General features: G+C 43.8%; 1 protein-coding gene across 2 annotated transcripts; it reads left to right on the top strand.

Moving 5' to 3' along the window:
- The first annotated feature begins 652 nt into the window (after nt 1-652).
- LOC147967240 (callose synthase 3-like) lies at nt 653-9,180 on the top strand. Of its 2 annotated transcripts, none has more exons than XM_087529372.1 (12): nt 653-894; nt 1,265-1,365; nt 1,624-1,748; nt 1,841-1,937; nt 6,671-6,757; nt 6,851-6,967; nt 7,076-7,168; nt 7,282-7,373; nt 7,448-7,574; nt 8,430-8,567; nt 8,646-8,722; nt 8,804-9,180. In XM_087529372.1, exons 1-12 carry the CDS (start codon nt 747-749, stop codon nt 9,072-9,074), a joined length of 1,473 nt encoding a protein of 490 aa, XP_087385498.1. In that variant the 5' UTR covers nt 653-746; the 3' UTR covers nt 9,075-9,180. The 2 variants fall into 2 exon arrangements, with proteins under 2 accessions (XP_087385498.1, XP_087385497.1); XM_087529371.1 differs by having other exon boundaries at nt 8,643-8,722.
- Nucleotides 9,181-13,684: the final 4,504 nt, after the last annotated feature.

Here is a 13,684-nt window from a genome sequence, read left to right as displayed (position 1 = left end):
AAGACAATGAGTTATCATGTCGGGTCTACTTCTCTTGTCTTGTCTTCTGCCCTCGCGCTTGCTTCATCTAACGTAACAATTCTCTTCTCTGTAATGTTGAACAGTACTGTAGTATGTTGGCACACTTTCGTTACTGGAAATCGACGGGATAACGGTTGTCTTCTCGGAATATCTGCTAGTAATTGTTATCGATCATTTTGACTGACTACATGGAGCTTGCTTGTTTATGAACTAACTAAAATTGTCCCCTAAAAAACTGAAAATGTTATATCTGAATTGTTTAACTTAACAAGAAAGCAATGTGCCGCTGGTAGTAAGCAAGGATTAGCACCCAAACAAAGGAAGAAACAACAAAAGGCATGCATATAAGACTACTTTCCCCTCCTCTCATCTTTTTTGCCAGCTCCCATCCCATTCATACCATGTGCTTTCTCCATCACTCCTCCACTAGTGTTGCGTAGCCACCAAGGAAAGGATTCAGTAATAGAAAAGGCAGCAACATACGTGTCATCGTCTTTATTCTTTTGTGAAAGCGGCTTTGATCTGTTCCATTTCCTTCACACTCCTCCTTTTTGAAAAAATTTCCTTCACACTCCTACTGCGCCACTCCACTGCTAGCTCTCTGATTACTATATATACTAACTCCCATTCCCCACTCACGGCCGATCGATCTACCATATTTATTTTCTTCCTATTACTTCTGGCCTCCTGCGGCTCGATCATATCGCTCCTTCCCGGTGGGATGCATGGCGCCCTCCTCAGCCTCCACCGTCGAGGTCGCCAGTGAGTCCCTCTTCGACAGTGAGGTCGTCCCCTCCTCGATCGTCGAGGTCACACCCTACCTCTGCGTCGCCAATGAGGTCGAGACAAGCAACCCACGCGTCGCCTACCTATGTATGTGACCTCTTGCACTTCCCTTCCTTGGCACATTAATTCATTCATTCGCTGCTTGTTAATTACTGTTACCAATGCAGTATAGCAGATTCCTTCTCCACTCTATTACCGGCCACTCATTAGTGAGCATGTATATTCTTTCTATTGCTCACACCTGTATTATATATTCTTCCTCAAGTACAACTAGTGCCATCTTACTGCCAGTGACACTCCATGGCCTGTGTTAATTGTTACTCCTTCCGTAAAGAAATATAAGAGTAGAGTAGTAATTCGAAACAACCGGTAGTAATTCCCTAGCTGCGCTTCAGAGTAGAGTAGTGCTTGTTTTGTTTTCTCACCCACACAATTTAATATGTCTCTTGGGTGCTAGGTCGATTCTTTGCCTTCAGGCTGGCCAACAATCTCGACCCCACCGCCAGCGGCCGCGGTGTCCATGAATTCAAGACCGCGCTCCTGCAGAAGCTTGAAATCGTATGTGTGTTCTGTATACATGCATGATTTTCCCGCCCGACACAGCCTTAAGAGATGCATCGTATTTTGCGGCGCTGCGTTCTATTCCCTCCGTAAAGAAATATAAGAGCGTGATCTAAATGCTCTTATATTTCTTGTTTACAGAGGGAGTATTTATTATAGCTCCAAAATCATAGGCGTATGCGATAGTACGTCTCTAATCCAGCAATGAAACTAATTGCTTCGGTTTCATTGCAACGCACGTGCTTCCTTCCTCAGGAGAATGATTCCACCTTGAAGGGAAGGGTTGAGCAGAGTGATGCATGCGAAATGCGGAGTTTCTACCAGCACTACTACAAGACGTACATCACGGCACTCCAAAATGCCGCCGATACAGCTGACCGGTGAGAGAGCAACCCATCTTCTTCTTTTCTTATGCTATTTACTGAGTGCTGTGCTGACTCATTTATGTCTTTTTTTAATTTCATTTGCTCAGTGCTCAGCTCAAAAAGGCGTATCAGACTTCAAATGTGTTGTTTGGGGTCCTAAAGGACGCTGTTAATGTTTCAGAGAAGATCCAAGTTGATCACGCCGTAAGCTGCTCTCTAGCCAGTACCCAACATTAACTATAGCCCTTTGTTTCTTTTGTCACACTGCTAGCTCCTGCTTTATATGTTTCCTCACAAACAAAAACACGGTTATTGAATTTATTTATTTTGAAAACCCCTCCCATATATTAATTAATTAAAAAACGTTCATACAATCGTCTATTACAACTTCAGCCACGCAGGTCGGAACACTATTAAGAAGCACACCATCGGATTTATTAACAAAACTAAACTTAGCAATCTCTTTTTTTTTTAGAAAAGGAGGATGACCCCGGCCTCTGCATCTGGGCGATGCATACGGCCACTTTATTATTATTCTCACAAGACCTTACAAAGCCATACAACAGCAAGACTAAAGCCACCGTCTAAGCAACAGCTGTCGCTACACCTATTCAAATGATGAAGGGGCGCAGATAGTCTGGGCCTAATACCAAACAGACATCGCAGCCAAACCTAAACATCTAAGACCTGAGGTCCCAACCAGGACGCCTGCCGGGCATGGGGCACCTACCAGTCCGGCGCACTCCTCAATCAGGACGCCTGCCGGGTATGAGGCCGCCGCAACCACGTGCCATCAATCCATCTTCAGAGCTGTACTGTTGCATGAACCGTGCCAGGTCTCTCTGCCATCGACGCCACCACGACGCCAGACAGCGCCACCATCTTGCGCTCGTCCATCATCACACGCCTACCGGCGAGACCCCCACTGCTCCATGCCGCTGAGACCCGCCGATGTCGACGTGCCAGATGCCACGCCACTCCTCCGATACGAACACCAAAAACAGGAAACGCCCTAAAGATACAAGGGGCACTCTGCACAGCAGGAAAGCCGCCGCGAGCAGCTGCAGAGAGCCAGCCGACGGCCAAAGCCCCCACCTTCATCAACCCACACTCGAATCCTAGCTCCCCAGGCAACGCCTCCAAGGAGGGGATGACACCCATGGCGCCACTGCTGCCCAATCCAGGCCGGATTTTGGGTTTTCACCCGGGAGAGGACTGGAGGTGGCAAGAATAGGGACCACGACACCGCCTTCAGGAAGGATGCGTCGCCCGAAGCCGACGCCGCTGTCGAGCCGAACCAGCCGGCCTAGGGTTTCCCCCGGTCCCAATCTGCACCACCATCCCCAGAAGCACCGGATCCAGCAGCAGCCGCCGGCATCAGGCGCAAAGGGGAAGGAGCGGGAACGAGGGAGCAGCAAGCCTCCAGATCTGGCGAGGACGAAGGCCCCCGAACTGCCGCCGCCAAGCGCCGACGCCCCACCACCCGAGCGGTCGAGGACGCCGGGCAGAGTCCCCGCGCACACCGTTCAGGGCGCGAACGGCGGCGCCGCACCAGCAGGGGCCGCCGCCCCGTGGATCCGGATCTCCGCGAAAGGGACGACGAAGGCCTCGCCGCCACCGTCACTGGCGGCCGCACGGGCTTGCCCGGCGCCCTCCTCGGGTAGCGGCGAGGAGGGGTAGAGGAGATGTAGGTGGCGGCGCTCGAAAAACCCTAGTCGCCGCCCGAGTCGCCCGAGCGGGCGACGCAGGGGCCGGGAGGGCTCATGCATCACCTTATTGGCCCTTCTGTTAATCTTGGATATCTTGAAACTTGCCATCAACCTAGAAATGTTGAATGCTTTCATCTTAAGATCAACTAGAGGAGACCTGTCCAAATAATCGTTTCCAAGAAAGGAAGCCACAAAAGAACAATCAATTTCTAAGATGATGGGCTTGTGGAGAGTAATACCGATGTAAGGCCCTGCGAGGGTCGCTCTAAGTTCCTCTTCAACCACGTTGTTGCAAACCCCAATATAATCCCACAAAGAAATGATCACTTCTCCCATATGGTTCCTGGCAACCACACCCACACTCGCAGCGCTAATGGCCTCCACAAAACTTGCATCAACATTAATCTTAATGAACTCCGGATCGGGAGGTTGCCAATTTACAACTCTTTCTTTCACAACATTGGTATCAATAAACCCACCCAGCCTTTCCGTACCTTTGTTGGTAACCTCCATCTTCATATTGGTATGATAGGACGAGAAGGACCCCCAGTAGTTTTGAACAAAACTCACAGAGGCAGAGATAGTTTCCTTTCCCTTACCAAAGATCAAGTCAGTCCTCAGGTGCCATGCCCTCCAAAACATGAATATAATTTGCTCACGCACCGGCGATGTTAGCTGATCCAATAAAATAAGTAGCCAATTGGGCCCCGAAAAATTGAATATCACATCATCTGGCAAGTTCCAGACCTCCCTTACCACCATACGGAGCGCACACGCCTTGGGACATCTCACCAGAGCATGAAACACACATTCATCTTCGACACCACAAATCGAACATAAGCCATTGGTAGTTTGATGGTGTTTAACTCTGTTAACTTGAACCAGCAAACTGTTAGTAGCAGCACGTCAAGCAAAAATTCTGATTTTCTAAGGGACCCGAGCCTTCCAAATAATATTCCAAAGCCTCCTTTCTCGGTTCACATCATCACCAGAGCTCCCCATCACACTCTTAGTGTTCTTGAAAATCAGCGCCAGCCTGTACACACTTTTAACCGAGAACATTTCATTTTTCTCGTAGTGCCAAGCAATAAAATCTCCCTCACCTAAAGTCGGAATACGTAACTTTAAAATTTCCTCAGCATCATGAGAATAAAACAAATGCCTAATCAGATTCTCATCTCATCTTTTAGAGCCCCTCGTGAATAACTCAGACACACATCTGAGTCTGGTTCTATTCTTTTTTGCAAAAATTTGTAGACCCGAATCTCTAGGCAGCCAATTATCCCTCCAGATATTTATACTCATGCCATCAAAAACTCTCCAAATGATACCTATTTTCAGCAGTTCAAGACCATGCACAATACCTTGCCAAGTAGTCGACGTCACTTGAGGGAATATAGTGTAAAGCAGATTCCCATGAGGATAGTACTTTGCTTTCATCACCTTTGCACATAATGAGTCCGGAAAAACCAATAATGGCCAAGCTTGTTTCGCTAGAAGCTCTTGATTAAATAATCTTAGATCTCGAAAGCCCATAATTCCTTCACCTTTGGGTCTCGTCATCTTATCCCACGCTAACCAATGAGTTTTCTTTCTATTCTTCTCATCACCCCACCAAAAATTTCTAATGATCTGGGATAACTCTTCACAAAGAGATGCAGGAAATTTAAAGATGCCCATTGCATAGACCGGGAGAGCCAGTATGACTGATTTAATTTGGATTTCCTTCACCCCACTAGAGGCATATTTTTCTATCCAGTCAGAAACCCGCTTAAGCACTTTATCTTTTGTAGACTGAAATTTTCCCGCCTTCATACATCCTTCTGGCATAGGCAAACCAAGATATTTATCCTCAAAACCATCAGACGTGATTTTGAGAACCGCCAATAGGAGGCTATCATCAGCAAATAATAAATGAGATATACCTCGAGCATGTATGTTCAGCCGGAAATGCTGGATTGCCCCACTCGCGGAAGCATCATTGAGTAACAGCGAAAGGGTCTCAGCCACAAACAGAAACAAGTATGGCAATAATGGGTCCCCTGCCTGAGAGCACAACAAGGTTGAAAAGAGTCTAACATTTGGCCATTAAAACACACTGAAAAATTCGTTGACGTAAAACAGGTCATAATCCACTTAACCCAAGTTGGAGCAAAACCATGTGCACGAAGCATACTTTCCAAAAAAATTCAGTCCACACGATCATAAGCCTTAGCTAAATCCAATTTGTATGCACAAAATTCACCCCTGCTATCTTTTTGCGTACTCGGCGAACGCATACACTCAAAAGCTATAAGAGCATTGTCAGGAATTAATCTTCCAGGAATGAAGGCACTTGGGGTAGGAGAGATCATACCATCCAACAACGGTCTCAGTCTGTTAACAAGACACTTGGAGATAATTTTATATATGACATTGCATAGACTGATTGGCTGAAAATCTTTAATAGACTGAGGATTTTTCACTTTGGGAATGAGCACAATTGTTGTATAATTAATCCCCTCCGGCATACATCCAGAAATAAAGAATTATTGAACAGCACGTACAATATCTTCCTTCAGAAAACCCCAATTCCACTGGAAAAAAACCCCCGCAGGGAACCTATCTGGCCCCGGAGCCTTCAATGGACCAATTTGGAAAAGAGCATCACTTATCTTGTTCGGAAAAAGATTTGCAAAGATCCTCATTCATCTCTTCATTCACCAGAGGTTTCACAAGGGGTATATTACGAGAAGGGTCCACCGTATTGTCACAAGAGTATAGATGCTTAAAAATGACTTTGTAATACCTTTGATCTCTTCCACGTGGCCTTTCACAAGAGAACCATCGTTCCTTTTGAGGGCAGAGATATTATTCTTCTTTGCTCTCCAAGTGGCCTTTCTCTAAAAGAATTTTGTGTTCCTATCACCCCATTTCATTTTGTCCAAACACGATCTCTATTTCCACATGATTTCTTCCTTCATCAAGAGCTCATCCATCTCCCTGAGGATTTTCTTCCTCTCCAAAATAGCAGCATGGTCATTTCTTTTGTAGAGTACATTTAATCTTTTCCGCTCCATTTCAAGCTTTTTAGGCAAATTAACCTATATGGTCCCTACTCCACCCATGAAGGGACTTCATAAGGGCATCCAGATTATTTGCCACATCTCCCAAGTCACTGACATGCGCACTTTTATTCCAACATAATTTGATTTGATCTTTCAGCACTGTTATTGATTGATGTTACAGATTCTGGAAACAAACAACCAAGTCGAGGAAAAGAAAAAGGTGTATCTTCCTGACAGTGCTAATCAGACTATTATGAAATATCCCAAGGTTCTCATCCATCCTGATTTCTTCCAGAGTACTTTGGCAAGATGTTGAGATGATTACAGTACGACTTGTGCTGCTTTTCATTATTACATGTAGATCCAAGCAGCTTTGCATGCCCTTAGTGACACCAGGGGTCTGCCATGGCCCAAGGGCCATGAAAAGAAGGCTGATGCAGATCTTCTTGAATGGCTTCAGGCCATGTTTGGGTTTCAGGTTATCACAACATGGCGACTCTACCATTTGCATTCATATCTCATGCCCACAATTTGGTTGTGAGTGCTGATAAATTAATGCTCTCTAACTTCCACTATCACTCTCCAGAAAGATAATGTGTCCAATCAGAGAGAACATCTCGTACTATTGCTTGCCAACATGCATATAAGGCAGATCTCCAAACCTGAACAACAACCAAAGGTACCGCCTTTTCCAACATACTGACATACACATGTGTGATGTGTGTGCACATTGACCCAACCCTTGTAAAATGATATCATATTTACTCATTCCCTTTCTGGAAATATTTTCAGTTAGATGACCATGTGTTGGATACAACAATGAAGAAGCTATTCAAGAACTACAAGAGATGGTGCAAGTACCTTGGTCGCAAAACCAGCTTATGGTATGATGATTAACCTTTAGTGGTCCACTGATTGATCCCTTGCTCAACTAATTAGTTGATCATTATGTTTCTAGGCTGCCGACAATTCCACAAGAAGTACAACAGCGTAAGCTTCTCCATATGGGCCTTTATCTGCTCATATGCGGCGAGGCGGCTAACTTGCGATTTATGCCGGAGTGTCTTTGCTACCTCTTTCATCATGTATGGTCAATTCCTAAACCCTGATCAAGAGAAATCTGATCTAATTTGTGTGCTCACTTTTCTTCTAGTGATGCTATCTTAGTATTTTAGACCATTTTAAATGGGCGAAAGCTTGAGGATAGTACACCATATTTCAGATTCTTTGCTACGTCTACCATTTTAAATGGGCGAGGCGGCTAACTTGCGGTTCATGCCAGTTGCTACCTCTATAATCATGTATGGTCAATTCATTTCTTCGTCAAATTAAAGACACGATCTATTTACTAAACTGGAGAATTGGGTTTTAAACTCTTTATTAAAGGAGTTCAAGGTCCTTATTCTGTTTCCTGATTACAATGAAAATGATGCAAAGGCTACTATGCTAGTATTTGGGTATGTCTGGAGAGTTAACAAAATGTATCCTAACTATTTTTTTGGTCATCACCAAAAAAAATTGGTCTTTGTATGGATGGCCGCCAATTGTTTGTCATGCCAACTTAACTCCAGATATAAGTTCTTCCCGAGGAGGTCCCGTAAACACTAACAAAAAAAAAATCTAACGCGGTCCCTATTTTTGCTTGACCCCTTTTCTTCTATTGATGCTCACATGGTAGTTTAGACCATTGCAAATCAGCAAAAGGTTGAGGTTAGTAGTACATTATATTTCTGTGCCGGAAAGTTTTACATACCATTTATGTTTTTGTTGCCCTTTCATACTTGTTTCCATTTAGCAATTGTATAGTTTGTGTTTGTGGACATGCTAGTTACTAAATGCTTGATTGTCAAGGCTGTTGTTGTTGGTTGATTGACTGCCATAGCTCTTCTGATGAGATGATTATTGGCAAGTGACGGTCGTGCTTTTTTATTCCATTGCAGATGGCTTTTGAATTGTATGGTGTGTTGGCTGGAAACGTGAACCCAATAACTGGTGAATATGTTAGACCATTCTATGGTGGCGAAGAGGAAGCCTTCTTGAAGAAAGTCGTGACTCCAATTTCCAGAATCACAGAAATGGTACATTTCTTTATTTTCATGCTCATGTTTTAATTCAAGCACAATCAACTTATATCCTTTTGGTTTTTGCCATAGGAGAAAGCTGAAAGGAGCGGGACAATAAAATCAAAACACTCGCATCGGAGAAACTATGATGATCTCAATGCGTACTTTTGGTAAATACAGCATATATAATTCGTTATATTCATTACAATTTTGTGGCCCATGCAATTAATTAATTTTACATTGCCTATCAGGTCAAAAGACTGTTTCCAATTAGGATGGCCAATGAGAGCCGATGCAGATTTTTTCAAGAAGAGGCGCAACCTGTGTGAGTTGTGCTCTTCTTCCACACCACAAGTGTGTGTGCGTCTGTGCTTCATCTTGGCCACAGTCAGGTCTTGGGTCCAACAGTCACGGCGGCGGTGCTGGTGGAGTGGACGAGGCTCGCCAGAGTTCATTTGGTCGTCAACAGTTAGTGATGGGCCAGTGAGTGATCTGGAGTACTGCTTGCTTGGCAACAAATGACTATCACCTATTAACTATTGCTGTGTGTAATAGAGCTTGTATAGTCCACGCCCATGCTGTACTTATTGGATGCTTAACCTTTTAATGAATACCCTTTGTGTGAAAATAGTAGAAAAATACCAGCGACGGAGTACAACGTGTTTCCCCCACAAGAAAAAGTTCAATCAAGTTATCACTATCCCTATCCCTTAAAAAAGCTCGAAATGATAGCTCGCTGGCACAAAGGGAAAAAAAAATGCCAATATTTTGCGCACCATCTGCATCTGCAACCCGGCAACTCCAGAGTATGCTCCTCTCAAGCAGCTTCGTGGATTCAGGCCCTTGCAGATGTACCCTCACCAGTCACCCCACTACCGACTGTTGTTGTACCATCTACGTTTTCACAATATATAGGCTCCGGCCAGCCGCCGAGGAAAATAGGTTGCCTGATCCTAGCGCTCTTCAAGATTGCCTCCAACTGCTATTCCAAGATAGCATATACTACTGGTACACAAGCAATGGGATATTGGTATTCTCGACACCACTGATGAGTCGTTCAGCAAGATCCGCATCCCGTTTTCTTATGGCTACGCTCGACTGTTTGAGATGGGTGACATGCTTGCTATCTTGTCTCTTAATGGTGACAGCCTTTGATATCTGGGTGATGCAGGACTACTAAGCCGAGGCCTGGGATTTCAAGTGTCGAGTTGAATTGCCGGTTGTCGAGACCATGCAGCAGTGTCAATGCCCTCTCCATCAACAGAATGTGATGGTTGTGCCTGGGGACAGTGAGCTCAGTTGTGATGACTGGCTGTTTCAGGTTGATGTTGATGTCAAGTTGATTGCCAGTTTCCATCCGAGAGGCAACAATTCTACTCATTTTCTGCTCAAGCAAACTCTTGTTCAACAAACCTTCTTTCCGACACTAGAGAGCTATGTTGTGAACCCCTCGGAAGATTATGTTGTCAAACCTTCGATGAGCCTTTTATGCCCGGTTATGTATTAACACTTAGCCTTTTATCCCCATTTATGTATATGACGGGCGCAACGTGTATGAATTAGGTCCATTATGAGCCGGCCGGCTCGTTTCTTTTTTATGTAGACAAGTTATGATCACAAGAAGCTTTGACTGTAAGTCCCAGCCATGCTCTTTTTTTCTTTGACCGGCTCAATGTGCTTGAATTTCGTCCACTATGAGCCAACTTGTTTCTTTTTGATGTAGACAAGTTATGATCACAAGAAGCTCTGACTGTTTCATGGTCTCATGAGATTTACTCCCTCCGTTCCGAATTACTTGTCGTAGATATGGATGTATCTAGATGTATTTTAGTTTTAAATATATCCGTTTCTGCGACGAGTAATTTGGAACGGAGGAATACATTTGTTAGAATATCCCTCTGGGTTGAAGTGGCTAGCATGTTGATGCTAAAATTATTTGGTAAGCGTTTGAAATATTTGCCTATTGGTCTGCCTCTGGGTTTTTTTTATCGAGTCTTGTTTTTTCTTAAAGATCATTCAGTGGTTTTCCTGATAACTAAATATTTTCTGTAATCTGTCTTTGCTGCTGCATTGTTCGGGACTATCTCTGTCACAGTCAGGCTTGTAAAAACTACGAGATGGTTGAATATTTGTGTTTTGTTATTGTATTGATCTCACCCTCGTATGGGGTATATATAGAATACACGAAGGATAGAGACTTGAAGTACAAGACAAGTTATACTACATTGTTTAAACCTATCCGATCTCTATTCTTTATCTCTATCTTTAAACCCATATTATATTCTAATAAGGCTTAGGTCTTAACTGTCTTAACTGTCAGCCGTGTTCGTTTTTTTTCTCTGTAGCCAGTGCAAGGCCATGTCAAGAGAACAACACGTAATATATGCCATTCCTTCAGGGTAATTTGCTCAGCTTCTCACAGCACTTGTAGGCTACTCACAGTTAATTATCTGTTATTTGCACCCCCGTTTTGGCGTGTATGATAATATACCTACTGGACACAAAAGATATATGAGTGTGTGTGGTTACAGTTTACGCTATAGATTCAGTATACAAGTTCAATAATCTTCATACCAATTCTTAATCTTTATCTTTATCTTGTCCTCCCTTGATGAAAAATTCCAAGGCGCCTCCCTTGATCATGTCCTCCGGTTCATCTGACACTAATTTCAGGGGTTTTATCTATTGCAAATTGTCAGTTCATGTCCGTAGTCTGAAAGGCTTTTCTTGCGAGTGTGTATGCTAGATGATTGGAATTTTTCTCCTACTGTAATTCTAGTGTTAGTAAAGTGTAAGTTACAGAGTAGTTGCACTATAAACGGCAGTGGAATTTCCTCACCCACACTTTAATTCTAATGATATTAGAGTGTAATTTACATAGTACTTCCACTGTAAATTACAGTGGGATTGTAACTATAAATTCAGTGGATTAGTTAACCATAGTGTTTTCCCACTGTTTGTATTGCAAAGCCTTTTAGAATCAATTTTCTTTTGGGATTGTCTTTGTTGGGTACGTAGTATTGCATCCATTTTGAAACCATTTTAAGACTAGAACCTTTTCTTTTGCGGTTTGCCTTTGTTTGGTGCATCCATATGAGAACCAAGATTGGCATGATTGAAATGAAGCAAGTGCCAGGTTTAAAGACTGATTGTTAGCATGAGCCCACAATTTTCTGTGTGCACATGGAAATTTGGAAAGGACATGTCAATAGACTAAACTATTTGCAACAAATCAATAGCAAGAATGCAAGTAAAGTCTCTGTATCTGAATGCCAACTTTAACCCCAAAATGTAATATCTGAAAATATATAAACAAATTCAACTGAAGCCTAATTCAATTTCTCCCTTCTTTTATTATGAAGTAGCTAATGTTACAACCTAACTAACTGTGTTCTGCTGTAATTAGCTAGAAACCGTGCAAATGGTGACAAGGTCTCAAGCTTCCCGCGTGGTGTTCGCGAGGAGCGTGTGCTTCTGCTTCTGCCTCGTCACGCTATGGTGTGTGTCCACCCCAGCTGACCTGCGGTTTGGCGGTGTGGAGTAAGTCATTTTCCTACTCGTAAGGTCCTCTAGTCCCGGTTCACCAAACCGGGACCAAAGAGTGGGGACTAAAGCATTAACTATTAGACCATGGGTAAAGAGGGTCCCCCTCCCCTTTGACCATCTTTCTTTGGGCTGGTCACCTAACCCCTTAGGGCTGACGTCACCGGTTGTGAGAACCCTGTTGGCACAGAAAGATGCACTTCTCTCTTTCTCTCTATCGCTTCTAGTTGCATGCATGCGTGCACATGCACGCCCTGCGATGGAAATCTGTGCCCTCCCCTCCCCTCCACTTTCCTCGCCAAATCAACGTCAGTCCACCTCCCCTTTCCTTTCTTTACCTTTACCTAATATTAAAGGACGGAATCTTTCATAGTTCTCCATACGTCATCCCTTTTAATCTGTTGATTTTATGTTAACCACAAAGATTATTGGCTGAGATTTCTTCTCTCTTCTTCTTCTATAAAAAAAAACTGTTCACAAAAACGTCTTGGTCCGTCGCTATGGGCCATCAGTCCGTATTGGACCGGGCTTCTCCCTTCCTACACGCTCGCTTGCCTAAAAAAATTAGATACGCACTTGCCCGCAGTCAACACAGAGGCGGCTGCCATGAAGGTTGTGTGGCGGCTCTCTGTAGGGAGGGAGAGAGAGAGAGAGAGAGAGAGAGTCTAGGAGTAGCGTAGGAAGAGAAGGAGAGGAAGAACGGGACGCGGGAGAGAGGGAAGGAAGAGGAGAAGAAGAAGGCCCGATGGGTGACAGGTAATGAAGGAACGCAATATACTGGTGTGTAGGTAAATCAATTGGTTTGTTGAATCGCGGCTCTACCAAGTAGATCGAGTAGAATCACCATGGCGTTAGCATTTAATGCAGAATTGGGAGCACGCCGTGTTTAGTTTGCGCAATGCAAATTCATTCCATATATAACCATTGAACAATCCACCAAGAACAGAAACTTAAATAGAACACAGTTCGTTTCATTCATGAAGAAGTGCACACAACTAACAAAAGGCGATGGTGAGTTTAAGCGCCTAATGAGCTTTCCTCATCCACAGGTACTGCTTTTTTTGTGCTATACTCACTGCTCCACATAATCAGGACTTTTTTGAACACACCATTTCTTGATGTTTACAATATCACTTGTTGGACATGTACAGAATAGCTTAAGTATATGAATTACTTACTTCAACCTGAACTGTTGAAACATATATACACCCCTCAAGTGAAACTCTAAACAGTTGGATGAACGGACAACTAAACAGTTGGCTACATGTATAGTTCGTTCCAAGCACATTTAGACTGATTCCCATCCAGTTTAGTTATTGGAGCCGAAATGATTTTGGAGCCTGGCTTTTGTTCAGATTCGTTCAAGTGCTTCATTGGAAAGATGGAAAACAATATTCGAATCCGGTCTTCCATTGGCAAGATGGTTCGGTCCATGCTTCTTGGTGCTCTGTCATTGCAATGCTCTGCCCTTTATTTTGTTGATGACTGAATGAATGAATGAATGAATGATTGTTGCAGTTCCAGTGGCGGCCGAGGTCACCTTCACTGCCTACTCCTGAGAAGGAGAAGGAAATCTCAACCTCCATGGA

This window comes from Triticum urartu, chromosome 6A, assembly GCF_056163025.1.
Source record: "Triticum urartu cultivar PI428250 chromosome 6A, HENAU_Tu73, whole genome shotgun sequence".
In the NCBI taxonomy this organism is placed as follows: Eukaryota; Viridiplantae; Streptophyta; class Magnoliopsida; order Poales; family Poaceae; genus Triticum; species Triticum urartu.
Note: the sequence above shows the minus strand (reverse complement) of the source record. Positions and strands in the feature narration are given on the sequence as shown.